The following is a 12,276-nucleotide window of genomic DNA, read 5'->3' on the forward strand; positions in this document are numbered from 1 at the left end:
GGGACGAAACACCTTATCGCATCCCCCTAAACCCTTGCTCGAACGGTACAAAGAATCGATTCGCCTCGAACCGGGTCACAGATATCGTTTATCATATTATATTCAACTCGCCCGCTACTTTCGTTGGATTTCCTGCGAAACGTCGGCCGCTGGGAACCGTTCATTTAATTCACCGCGACGGGATTATTCGTCGCGAAGCACCGGCGGAACGGGTATCGAATCACGAGCGTCGATTTTCGTTCGGGACCGAAGCCAATTAGGATTTAATTCCCCCGTGTCGAAGGCAGCGGTATCGGGCCGGTTAATCCGCCGGTATCGCGGCGTTTTCCTCTGGCCTCTCGATTACAGCGCGACGAAAAAGTCCCCTTTTTGTTTAACGAGCTTAACCGAAATGAAATTTCACGCCGTGACAGCGAGCTACAATACCGCGTGGAAGTGCAGAATCGCGTGTACCGTCGCGAAATGGCGCAGCTGGAGCTGGAACTGGCCAGATTGGAGAAACAACTGGCGCAGGAGCCGGTCGAACCGTCGCACGCTTCGTCGAGCGCATCGATCCCGCAACGGAATCCTAGCATCGGGGGCGGTCTACCTTTGTTGTTGCTCAGCGTCCTCCCGCCGGTCATCCCCAGGGCTAGCTGGCCGTCCGCGGACCCATCCGGTGAGTGAGACTCCTCGCTACGTACTTGAGGATTCGTTGTGCAAATGAACCCGTGCGACGCCGCTCGACGGTGACGCGCGGAGCCGGATACCGCATCACCAATCAATCAGTCATTCGTTATCCATCCTCTTGACATTTTCTCATGAATTTTATTTACGCCCGGATATTCGACGAACCCGAGAGCGTACGCGGTCGAACCTCCGTCTAGAGACCGACGGGGAAGATGTAGGTCGTCACAGACGACACACGTTCCGCGTCGAATTTCCGACAGGATTTTAAAGAAAAAAAAAAAAAGAAAACCGGAGGCGGGATACACGTAGCGAACCACTAGAGCGTATATACGGGAAAGATTGCTTTCTTCGTAGAGGCACCCGCGAACCGCTGAGGCGAAATTCCTCAATGTATTATGTAAATTTGCACGATGAATGAACCTTTATGCCAAGGAGAGAAGGAAGGAACGATACATAATTAATATTCTTCTCGCTTCGTCGTCCTTCGGTCGTTCAGGTGTTCAAGAAAGGTGACAGAATTCCGTTTATTGCACGTATAATAGCTTGAACGGTTCGAACGTTTCTTATGCTTGACTTTTGTACTCGACGAAAGGACCCGTTCTCGCGATAGAGAGCACTAGAATAGGACGGCCAAACGTTTTAGGAATGTTTGATATCGTTTTACAACGGACACGTCTCTTTCCTCGACCATTTCTCTGCTTCAAGGAAGCTCCCTTTATTGTTCTTCGAAGAAGAATGCATGTAAAGTAGAATACGGAGCAAGATTTTCCCGCGAGTACACGTAGAACCGTAGTTTGACGCGAATGGTTATTGTCCGCCGATCTAGAACAGCAGTCTAATAATGCTAACCGCGCTGATTCAAGTCCGCGGGGCGGCTATATTTGAAAGCGCACGAATGTCAGTGAATATTGTATGTTTCATAATTGATCGACTGCTACTCGGGATCGCAGACAAAGCGGTTGACACGAAATCGCTCTGATTGTCACCGTGACATCGGGCCGTATTACTAACCTGCAAGAGCTTGCGAACACAGTTCATGCATTCCTGACACAGTAATTGCCACTTGAGGTAGTAGGTTGCACTTGTATTCCTCGGGTCGCAAGACTCGATCTACTTGACGAATTCGGACAAGACCCCGACGTATATTGTGCGAATAATACATACGTTATACATGCATACGTCCATAGCTTTGCACGCGTTTCAGAATGCAATAAGAAAAATTGGTTAGATGGTCGATGATCAAACTCGATGGTCAAGCATCGTCGCGTACACGAACGTTCGAATCGATCCGACGACTGTTCTTACCCTGATCTCGCGCGGCACCGTCGAGTTTGCTCATCGAATGGTACCCCTTAGACGCAAGATACGACACCCGTTTCACGAAGATTTCGTGTAGAAACCCGCGAGAGTTACACACCCACGAGAAAGATGTGCAGTTCTCCTCCTTCTTCTTCCGCAATTACCGTAGCACCCGCTTTCGCTTCTGCGTTGCGCTTCGATTCGCCGTATCGACGCGAAAACCCAGCGACCAACTATCTACCAGCATCCGCTGAATCGCGAGAGTACTGCGAAAGAAGGGTTGTAAGACTCGACTTGGTACCTGTTCAACTTACACAGGAATGCGCCGAGGTACGGTAGCGTTTAGCAGTCAGCCGGACTTGGAGCCGGACGGTCCCAGAAGAAGTCTCGCGGACATCTACAAGCTTCACCGTCGCCGGGAGACCGAGGGGCCGAACCGTTTGGGCGTTTTTCAGCGGCTGTTCAGCCTTTTCGGCAGTCGTCCGGCGAGCAGGAAAACGTCGACCGCGTCGTTCACGGGTGAGGGTGAGAGTATATCATTGGGAAACCAACGAGAGAAACACGGTACACGGAATATCAGCTTGAATTCTGTCCGGATTACCGGTAACTTTATTGTTATGCCACAGGAGTGGCGTCAGCGCTCCGAGTACACATGGGATACATCGCTGGTCTGGTGCCAGGGACGAAGGCCGCGTCTACCTGTCAGGTTAATGCCCAAGGCGCCCGTCCACCTCATCCCCGTTGTGGCTCAGGACCAATAATTAGTATCACTAGCGAAGAGGATCGCAGATTAAGCCTCGGGCTGCGTCGTAAAGAGTGCAGCGAGCCCAGAGTCAATTTTAGCCTACCACCCAGTAAGTGTACGCAGACTGTTCATTTTCGATTACTTCCCGATGAAATATGTAGAGAGCGATCGCGCGCGCGACGGCTGCGATTCTCGAGCCGCCGAATGAAACGCGTTTCTGTTGCAGAGGCGAGCACCAGCCAGACATCCTCGCGAGAGAAGATCCGCGGATCACCGCGATTCCCGCATCGAATAGTACCGGCGAACAGCCTGAACGCTATCGCTTCCGGATCATCGATCTCGAAGTCGCAGAGATGGCATTCAATGGAGGACGCGAGACGAACGAAAGCCCCGCAGGGTCTACGAGGCTTAACCTGCAGTCCCAGCTACGACGTGTGGGCGACCCGTGAAGTTGGAATTCCATTAAGCGAACTGGGAAACACCGCTCGAGGGAAAAAACCTCCGGAATCGTTAGGCCTGCCCAGCACCGCGGAATCTAAAGCGGGTCCCGATGACACGAGACTCGGTAATGATTCAAGCACGCTCTTCAGGGGAAACGACAGCCCTGGGACCGCCAGTCCCGCTGAATTAGAGATGAAATCTACCCGACAAGCTTCTCCCGCCTCGTCGTCGCCGGCTAACGTCAGAACGTCCGACGACACGAACGGCGCGACGCCGTCGAAAATTGAATCGCGTCCCAAGCCCGTGACTGGCACAGTTCAACTGGACGCGAGTACAAACTTTACTCGGGAACCGGAGCATTCCCGGGTCCCGAGTCGACCATCGAGTCCTATTGTTCACGTGGCGAATTTAGATGAACCGGAAGCGGCGGACAATCGCGCGAACCCGTCGTGCAAAGATTGATCGAACGACCGTCGCGCGGAATGAAATAGCGAGCGTTGCTTCATCGTCGTGTTATTTTTCTTCCTTTATCGGTTGATTCTCGCTTCGACGTCTACTCGTAGTAGAGAGAGAGAAAGGATAAGAACGATGTATAGTAACAGGGCACAGAGACATTTTGAGAGATCGAGCGACACATAGAAGTATATGATCGGTTTATTCTACGTTCTCCTTTCCTTTCGAAGGGATCGCGCAATCCTTCGCGCGCGCGACAATCTTCTGCGCCCCGCGGCGGGTGCAGGATCAAGCTCAAGCGAAGCTCAAATGTGCGAGACTCGAGGACTAATCGATGTTTCAATTTAATCGTGTGTGTTCCGTAGCAGTTGTGCCAAAGACATGAATCCAGGACCCGTAAAAGTATATACAGCAAATCGGGGGGGGACTACGTATATGGATCGCGAAGGGACCAAAGCAACAAATTCTTCTCTTCGTTGCGCGAAATTATTTTTAATAAACGATGAAAGTTCATAAATATGACCGATTCGTGCAGCCAATCGAGAATGCGACGACTATGTTAACAGTTTTATTGTCCACAATATCGTTCCATGTACTTGTACGAAACCGCACGAACCGTGCAAATATCGTGGAGAGCAAGCTGAGAGTACTCTTACAGGTCCAACATCAAAGTGTTCAGTGCCCTATAAACCCTTCCTTCAGTACCTGCACTCGATGTAATACTAAAAGAAAAAAAATATATATATATAATTCTTCGTAACGCGGCAGAATTGCGAAAATACGAATGTCAGTTCCCTCTGTAAATTTTAATGCGAGATGTACTGATATTTTGATGCTGCAACGCATAAAGAAGCGTTATGTATACATCTATAAATATGTAGATAAGAACAAATGAAGCGCAACCGTACCCTCGTTTCGTACCTCGAATAATATCGATGTGTCAATCATTGAACCGCTAATTACTAAGCAATAATGTTCGTCGGTGCAATTAAAGACGGTGTAATAAAGATAAATATATATATATATATATTCTATGTGACTGTTATCAATGAGATTCTTTTCTATTCTCGAGGACAGATACATGTACAGAATGACCGAAAGTAAATTAGAATATTTTATTTTCATGTATCTTTTGGTACAACGATGTATACGAATTAGTAGAGTACAAAAAGTTATATCTGTTTTAAATCAGAATTATTTACATTATCTTGTACTTGTAACCGCGGGACTCTGTAAATACCAAAGGATACAATAGATACAGAGCCACCTACGATCGAGTAACACAAAGTAAAACCACAAAGTTCGCGAATAAATCGAACGATCGGATCTCAACGGATCCGCGTTGTGTAATGAATCAAACGTACTTGGAATACGACTTGTCTACGGTTACGCGCTCGTATTTACAAGAAGCATTACGTTTCGCATTACGTTTCGTTATTCTAAAACAAGGTAATACGCCTATATTAACTCGAGCGAGTTAATAAAAGTCTGTTCCGATAAACGAGACGCTATTCTCCCACGATCCTATGAAATAACTAACAATCCTTGTCTAAACTGCCCTAATTACAAGAAAAGTTCGTCGTACACTTAAATAAAACGGTAAATCACAGATTGGCATATTTGAGAATGGGAATTCTTAAGTATTTATTATGCTTCGGTCGCTTTTGCCTCCGGATAGTCGTGTTTCCGTTAACTACATGGTTGCCTAAAACAGCAAACAAACGATATCAATACCAGGACACAAATCGCCAAGTTCGACGCGCGCAATTTATTACTATGAACTTACAGTAATTTTGTCTAATATCGTCTCAGCCGGTTTACCCTTCCTGACGGGTACCTTTGGTCCCGTCGTCGCTTCCGGTACCTGCTTTTCTTCGTCGGTCCCGTTTTTCTTTTCCGGACTCTTCATGGCGTTCTGCGCCTCTATCCTTTTTCGATTTAGAAACGCCATACCGTGAACCCTGAGGTGTTTATCCACGGCAGCCTTGTTCTCGAAGACAGCCATGCAGACGTGGCACTGGTTCGCCTCGATGGCCTTCCCTTCAACATCGAGATCTTCGATGCTATCCGGTGCATAGGACGGGTTTTTTGCCATATAGGCAATGGGGTCTTCAATCCCGTGGAACGCCTTCAGATGCATCTGCAAACTAGGCGCGACCACGAAATTGTCACCGCATTCCAGGCAGATCAGATATCGCCCTCTGATCCTGTGATCGGTCGCAATATGCTCTCTCAAATGTATCATGTTTGAACACCGCTGGTCGCACTTTTTACACCGGAATTTCCCTTCGCTATCCTCCGCGGTCTCCTGCGTCACGCACAGCCCGATTCCTGCGAAGTTCGCGTTTCTACCCTCCGAGTACTTCTTCGGTGTCCACCTTCGTCTCCTCTTCGTGTTCGTCGAGGCATTGTCCGATTTGCGCTTTCTGTTGCCCAGCAAATCCTTGTAACCGTCGTTTATGAATTCCTGCGACATTCGCACCAGCGTTGGATTGACCACCACCAGCTTGCAATCCTGCCTGTGCTTTTGCTCGAAATGACTACTCACGACCGACCACGACGTATTTATCAGGTCTCCGCAGAGGGGACAGAAGAAATTTAGGACCGTTTCTTTCGCTTTAAGTGGGCCGTTCAGGGCGATTCGTTGATAAAAATGTCGACTCGTTTTCTGGCTGCGCGAGAACACCTTCGGCCTTCCCTCCGTTTTTGACGTCTGTTCCGGTTCGAGAACGCGCTGAGGAATTCTGGCGAGTGGAGGAGGTTTCAACAGCCGACTCGAATTATTGAAAGTATCATTCGTTTGTCTTATTTCTGTTTCCTTCGCATCGCCTATCTCGCATGATGGTTTCTGATCGATGGTATCCGTTTTAGCTGCATCCTTATTCGTCGACAGCAGCGCATCCTTCCGAAGATACGAACTGCTATCTTGTTGAGCCGGTTCAGTCGTCAACTTACTTAAATCGATCTCTGTTGCGTGCTCATCCTTCACCTCCCGATTGCCCGGTGAAAGTTGCAATTTGATGTCTTCGATCGAAATTTCGTGTTCCGATTCTGTAAGATCATTTAGACGCTTTGTATCAGTTTTTACTTCCTTCCGAGCTGCCACGTCTTCCATTCCTTTCACGGACTCTATTGCACTTTCATTGATAGGCGAGTCGGAAGCGTCGCTCGACGATTGTTCGGCGATCGATCTGACTTCGAGTATCTTGGGTAAACTTTCATTGAATTCCGAGAAGAATTTCGTGATAGCTTTGAACTTCTTGTTAACTTTGGGTCGCTGCCCGGAGTCGGTCACTGGTAGATACTCGACCACTTCTTCGGTTCCGCGCTCGAACACCTCGGACGTGATGGTCCTGGTGTTCACAATTTTAGGCATGATCGTCCTGTCCTCCGAAGATTCCTCGTTCAGGCAGGACGACTTAATCGACTGCTGCGTGCCGTTCAGGAAACTGCTCGCAATGTCCGGCGGCAAGATTTTCCACAGCACCCGAGGACTTATGATCCCGAACAATTGCGACAAATGCTCGCTCTGCAGATGAGCCATTATCCGTTTCGCTTCTACATGGATGAACGTGCAGAAGGGACACGTGAACCATATTAATCTTTGAACGACCAGATGTTTCTCCATATGCAGCATGTATTCTTCGCAGCGTACAATGCATCGGCCGAGTTTACACAAGACCAGCCTTATCGGATGCTCGTCATCCGTGTCCGAGTGCTTCTCTTTGTGATGCTTCTGGTATTCGGTGTACGACGGTAAAACGATATAACATTTCTCGCACGCGATTCTATTATGACTGTGCATGACAGCGAAATGCCTGGCGACAGTTTCCATGTCCCTGAAACCGTCTATTTCGCAGATTTTACAACCGAGGACACGCTTTTTTAACGGGTGAAAACAGCTGGTCCACGTGTGAGCCTCCAGCGACGTGAACGCTAGAAATTTGCGATAACAATCCGGACATAAATATGGCTTTTCCTTGTCGTGGAACGTTTGATGTGCCACGAACCGAGTTGAATTGCCTTGGTAGGTATCGCACTGGTGACAAACGTGCCTATAACAAGAACAATAGATATCGTTCTTCGTAGATTTTGAAAATCCTGGAATATAATACTCGGGCTTCCGTGGCTTTTTGCAAGCTTTACAGAATGTTTTCTCCGCCGAGAGATTGTATTCCAATTCCCAATCTTCCAATTGCCGATCTTTCGTGCCGCTATCTTCAACCTTATCGCTACACTTGTCCATACAGTGCTTTAATACATGCTCCAAGATATTAATTTTTTTCAAACGTTCCTTAACCATGTTATCAGGTACGAAATCCATTACTGCCAATATCTCACTGTTAAGCTGTTGCAAGTGATCGTATCGTTTCTTCAGTTCTGCGTATGTCAAGTGAAAGAATTCGTTGAGCATTTCGTGCTTAGTTTTCATGATCATACTCGCAGAATCAACAATAGTGTAGATTGGCTTTTGAGGGTGATACTTCATGTCGAGATACAAGTTCTGGTCCTCGCCTTTATAAAAAGTCAGAGGGGCGACCGAATCGGTGCTATTACGCTCTTTCATATTAACATCTGCAGACTTGTTACTCGAATTAGAAGCATCGGTTTTTAACGTGCTCTTTGTTGTTAGAATGGATTGCTTCGATTGCACATCACAACTGGAACTGCTTGATAATTCTGATGGTGACGGTGAAGGGGTTAAAGGGGAGGTATCACCGTGCAAGCTGTTGATTCTTTCTGGTGTCGATAAGCTTTCTGTGTCGCTCCGTTTTATAGGTATTAATGGCGGGATACTACATGTAGATTTCCAAAGTACTGCTTGGTACTCTTTCTTCATTGATCTGTTAACACTGGATCTGCTTTTCGATGGTTTTATAGCACCTGGTGTTTGTTTGATAATATATTTTTGTCCATTATGACATACAATCTTATTTCTTATAAACTGCGGTTTTTTTGCAACAGATTCAGTTGGTTTTGTTTGGACACTTTTGTTCACATCTTTATCGATTAACTCGATCTCCGATGAATCTGACGATAATACCTTATTTTTCACGCCGTTCTCGTGATTTGCATCGGGGACCAACTGAACTGACTTTTTAGACGGCTTGTCATCCGTATTATGAACAACGATAGACTTCGAGTCTTGTCCGATCAAGTAAATTTTCTTGTTGCCTACGACGCGAGGTTGCAATTGATTAATAATTTTATTAATATCAATGTGTACCGTGTTTTGAAGTGTAACAAACTTTTGGGCAGAATTAACAGTTACTACAGGTGTATTTTGCTTTGGTTTCTCTAATTTATTTTTGCACGTCTCGGTTTTTATTGCACATGAGGAAGTATCAGGTTCTACCTTAGAAACTGATTCAATAACCGATACATTTTTTTCAGATATTCTTTTGCTTCCTTTTCCCATACTAATGCCATCTCTAATTAGTTTCATCGGTGTTGTACCTTTATTGGATTTATCTATTACATTTTTCGTTGACTTTTTACTAATAACACATTTAGAAGAATCTTTTTCACCAAATTTTGGTGTTATCATTGTATTACCATACGACATGATTGTGTTAGATGAAATAGAGTTCCATTGTGTTGCACTAACTTTCTTAGCTTTATTAACAACCACATTAGTTATATGAGAAACGTTAGACAAATTTTTACTTGACTTTGTGGTAATTGTAGTCCGTCTTTTTGAAATATTACTTACTGAACTTTCAGATTCAAAAAAGTTTGATGCTGGGCCACAATCCACAAAAGCAATGTCATTTACTGTACAAGGAGTATCTTCATTCTCAATTTCATTGTCATCAGAAATAAGTGTTGTGGAATCTACAGAGGAAGAATTCTTCATTTTATCAGCATTTTCTGTAGTATTAATCATTTCACTATTGGAACAATTGGTATAAAAATTGGATACAGACTTATTATTCAAAATATAAACCTGCTCCTCTACTGGTATCTCTATTGGTGGAAAGTAACAATGACCCTTGTAATCTTTAAGAATAGATCTAACCACATCATTATCATCTTTCCTCTCTTTGTTAGTTACCTGCCACCAATTACTGACAATGTTTTCATCCTTTAACCAGTCCATTATATGAACCTTTTTTATAAATGTATGTTCCATAAGAGCTTCACATATTATATTAATTTCAGGATCCCAATTCTGAGTCAAGTTTGTTGGAATAGGCATTAGCATTAGGTCACTCATATTTACATTTGTAATAGAATGAGCTTTCAGATGTGCAAGAAATTGACACTGATTAAAAAAAAGTTGGACTGATCCAAACCTTTGAGTTTTATGCAAACCTCTGTTTTTTAAATACATACGTTTTTCACGTTCTAAGCTTGAGCATACAGAACATAATGACCTCTCTTTAGGTTCATGATTACAAACTGTCATAAAGCAGTGTTGACACCAATATCCCAATATCCAACTTTTCCGTACACGGTGATCTTCCAAGCTACTTCGAAAATGGAAGCTAACACAAAATGAATTTTATATATTAAACATACCTAACTTTAAGCTAATTGAAACTAAAACCTTTAACATATTAAGAAACTTACCGATCTTTGCACTGTGGACACACATATAAAGTATCACATTCATGTTTATTTAATGAAGGAGGTGGTTCTGGTGGTACATATGGGGGTGTCCGTATCATAAAAACAGCATTTCTTACTGCTGCATAATACTGAACACCCCACCTGGTTTTGTGTCCTCTGTCCTTTCGTAGTCTTGGCATGAGATTCTATTTATTACATGTCACAGTATTCCAGAGTATGATCCATTAGAATATGTCTGATGCTTTGAAAGTCACAAATGAATATGAGACTCCAGTATAGAAGTGTTTATATTATTGCACGAATATTTAGAACTTCTTTAAAGGCAGTGAAACACTATTACATCTAGTGATATATCATGTTCACTACAAGCTTTTATCATACACTTTTTCATGACATACAATGAGCTTGGTACAACACTTAAAATCAGATAACACTATGAACAATTAATCACATCTGTCTTAACAAGTTTCACAATTAATTATTCTTATTGTACATCTCTTTTATATCATGTAATAGATTAATTAAAGTCAACACATTGTTATAAATCAGAAAACCACCATATTCAGCCATGATATGTTTTGCTGTTTCCAACATGTCGGTAAAACAGAATATACAGAGCTGCCATTGCGGAAAACATTGGAAGCAATCCTAAGAAATCCAAACACTTTTATAGTCAAAGATATAACAAATGTTTTGCAATAATTTATACAGGATAATTCCCAATATTATTGAGTAAATGCTTGCTTTATGTTGTCACTATTATTTGTAATAACTGCAGGTGTAAACATTGCATATTTGGCATAGCTGCAGACTTTCAGGTCATAATGGAATATTTATAACCATCTTCCCTAATATAAAAACCTGGAAACATATTAAGTTTAAGAAAATAAAACTATAAATACTATTTTGTTATGATGGTTTATATTACTACATTGTAATACTAATTCATTGGCTTAAAGTATTTAGAGTTCAGTACACATAGACTAACTTTCTTAAATAATTCATATTTTATATTATATGTGCAAGTAGTTAATTGTGCATTACAATAATAATTAATATGAGATCATCCTAACAAATTTTTGTATTATTAAGTATAATGAATCTTTAAAATGTAATATATTATAGATCTTATATAGATTGAATCTCATTGTACCTAATAGAAATATAATTTATGTTGAAGATATTACAAATTGCAATATTTTCAATCTAATGTAGAAATCTATTTGCCCTTAATCAAATCATTTGTAATCAATTCACGAGTTTAGGTACTTTTTGGATCATTTACATGTTGTAATTGTCATTCTGTAGTAGAATGTATTTCATAAAAATTCTGGTATTATGTATACCAAAATCAAAACTCTAACATCATAACAAGTTTGAGTATTTAGAAATTATATATTATTGAACTAACAAATTCATAACTATATCCATAACCATATCTTAGGATCATTATAAAATTCCTGATTTTGTTTGTTATACCTATAGGAAAGACTATACATTAAGTAATAAACTTACAAAAACTTATGATACGTATATCCTTCTGTGGAGAATCCATTGCTTCCTATATTGTAGTTAGACAGAATTTATAAAGTATTCATAATGAAACTGATTATTACATGGATTAGTAGATTATCTAAAATCTGTATTTCTTCCAGAGTGTACATACTTTGGTTGTAGGTGTTTGTTTTTTGGTACTTCTAACCTTTCATCCACTTTTTATACAGAATGTTAGCTATAAAATAAACAAATTTGTATGTACAATAAAATAAGATAGAACAATGTGAAAAAATCCAAGATCAATGAATATTAATAGTACATATGCATAGAAATTTGGAGGATAATGTGTTACAAAAGTAGGGTATTATATACTATTGACATTAAAATTTTATTATATCAAAAATGGTTATTGAAAAGTTAAATATATACATTTATACATACGTACATGTGTAAAGTATATAATTTATATCTAATAGATATGACTCAGAAATTGTGTTGTTGATCTATTGGAAATGGTTCACAGTGAAGTTGAGAATCCCTGAACAAACATATTCACACTAGGGAATTATTGATAAAATCACCAAGTGTCGTATCGCCAA

The 12,276-nt window shown here is 42.2% G+C and overlaps 2 protein-coding genes across 6 annotated transcripts in view; one reads left to right on the forward strand and one right to left on the reverse strand.

The window, feature by feature from the left end:
• Window positions 1-4,673, forward strand: part of GABA-B-R3 (gamma-aminobutyric acid type B receptor subunit 3) — a 39,264-nt gene extending 34,591 nt beyond the window's left edge. For 2 of the 4 annotated variants that reach the window (XM_076370440.1, XM_076370441.1), the window contains 4 exons: window positions 414-658; window positions 2,287-2,487; window positions 2,595-2,822; window positions 2,940-4,673. In XM_076370440.1, the coding sequence (XP_076226555.1) occupies window positions 414-658; window positions 2,287-2,487; window positions 2,595-2,822; window positions 2,940-3,616 (1,351 nt within the window). In that variant the 3' untranslated portion in view covers window positions 3,617-4,673. Of the gene's footprint in view, window positions 1-413; window positions 659-1,165; window positions 2,260-2,286; window positions 2,488-2,594; window positions 2,823-2,939 lie in introns of those variants that run through there. The other 2 variants (XM_076370442.1, XM_076370443.1) reach the window with 2 other exon arrangements.
• A 69-nt stretch (window positions 4,674-4,742) lies between these two features.
• LOC116433524 (uncharacterized) lies at window positions 4,743-12,235 on the reverse strand. Of its 2 annotated transcripts, none has more exons than XM_076370439.1 (6): window positions 12,123-12,235; window positions 11,696-11,912; window positions 10,181-11,041; window positions 9,944-10,095; window positions 5,394-9,442; window positions 4,743-5,312 (listed from the first exon to the last, which is right to left on the reverse strand). In XM_076370439.1, the coding sequence occupies exons 3-6, from the start codon at window positions 10,357-10,359 to the stop codon at window positions 5,301-5,303; spliced, it is 4,392 nt and encodes a 1,463-aa protein (XP_076226554.1). In that variant the 5' UTR covers window positions 10,360-11,041; window positions 11,696-11,912; window positions 12,123-12,235; the 3' UTR covers window positions 4,743-5,300. The 2 variants fall into 2 exon arrangements, with proteins under 2 accessions (XP_076226554.1, XP_031847542.2); XM_031991682.2 differs by having other exon boundaries at window positions 4,744-5,312; window positions 5,394-10,095; window positions 11,696-11,741; window positions 11,847-11,912.
• Window positions 12,236-12,276: the final 41 nt, after the last annotated feature.

Source organism: Nomia melanderi, chromosome 9 (genome assembly GCF_051020985.1).
Source record: "Nomia melanderi isolate GNS246 chromosome 9, iyNomMela1, whole genome shotgun sequence".
Taxonomy (NCBI): domain Eukaryota; kingdom Metazoa; phylum Arthropoda; class Insecta; order Hymenoptera; family Halictidae; genus Nomia; species Nomia melanderi.

Coding starts and splice junctions, on each gene's coding strand:
- LOC116433524 (XM_031991682.2), bottom strand. CDS start 10,359: ATGCCAAGACTACGAAAGGACAGAGGACACAAAACCAGGTGGGGTGTT. Junction 10,096..10,180: donor TGTCCACAGTGCAAAGATCG/GTAAGTTTCTTA, acceptor ATTTTGTGTTAG/CTTCCATTTTCGAAGTAGCT.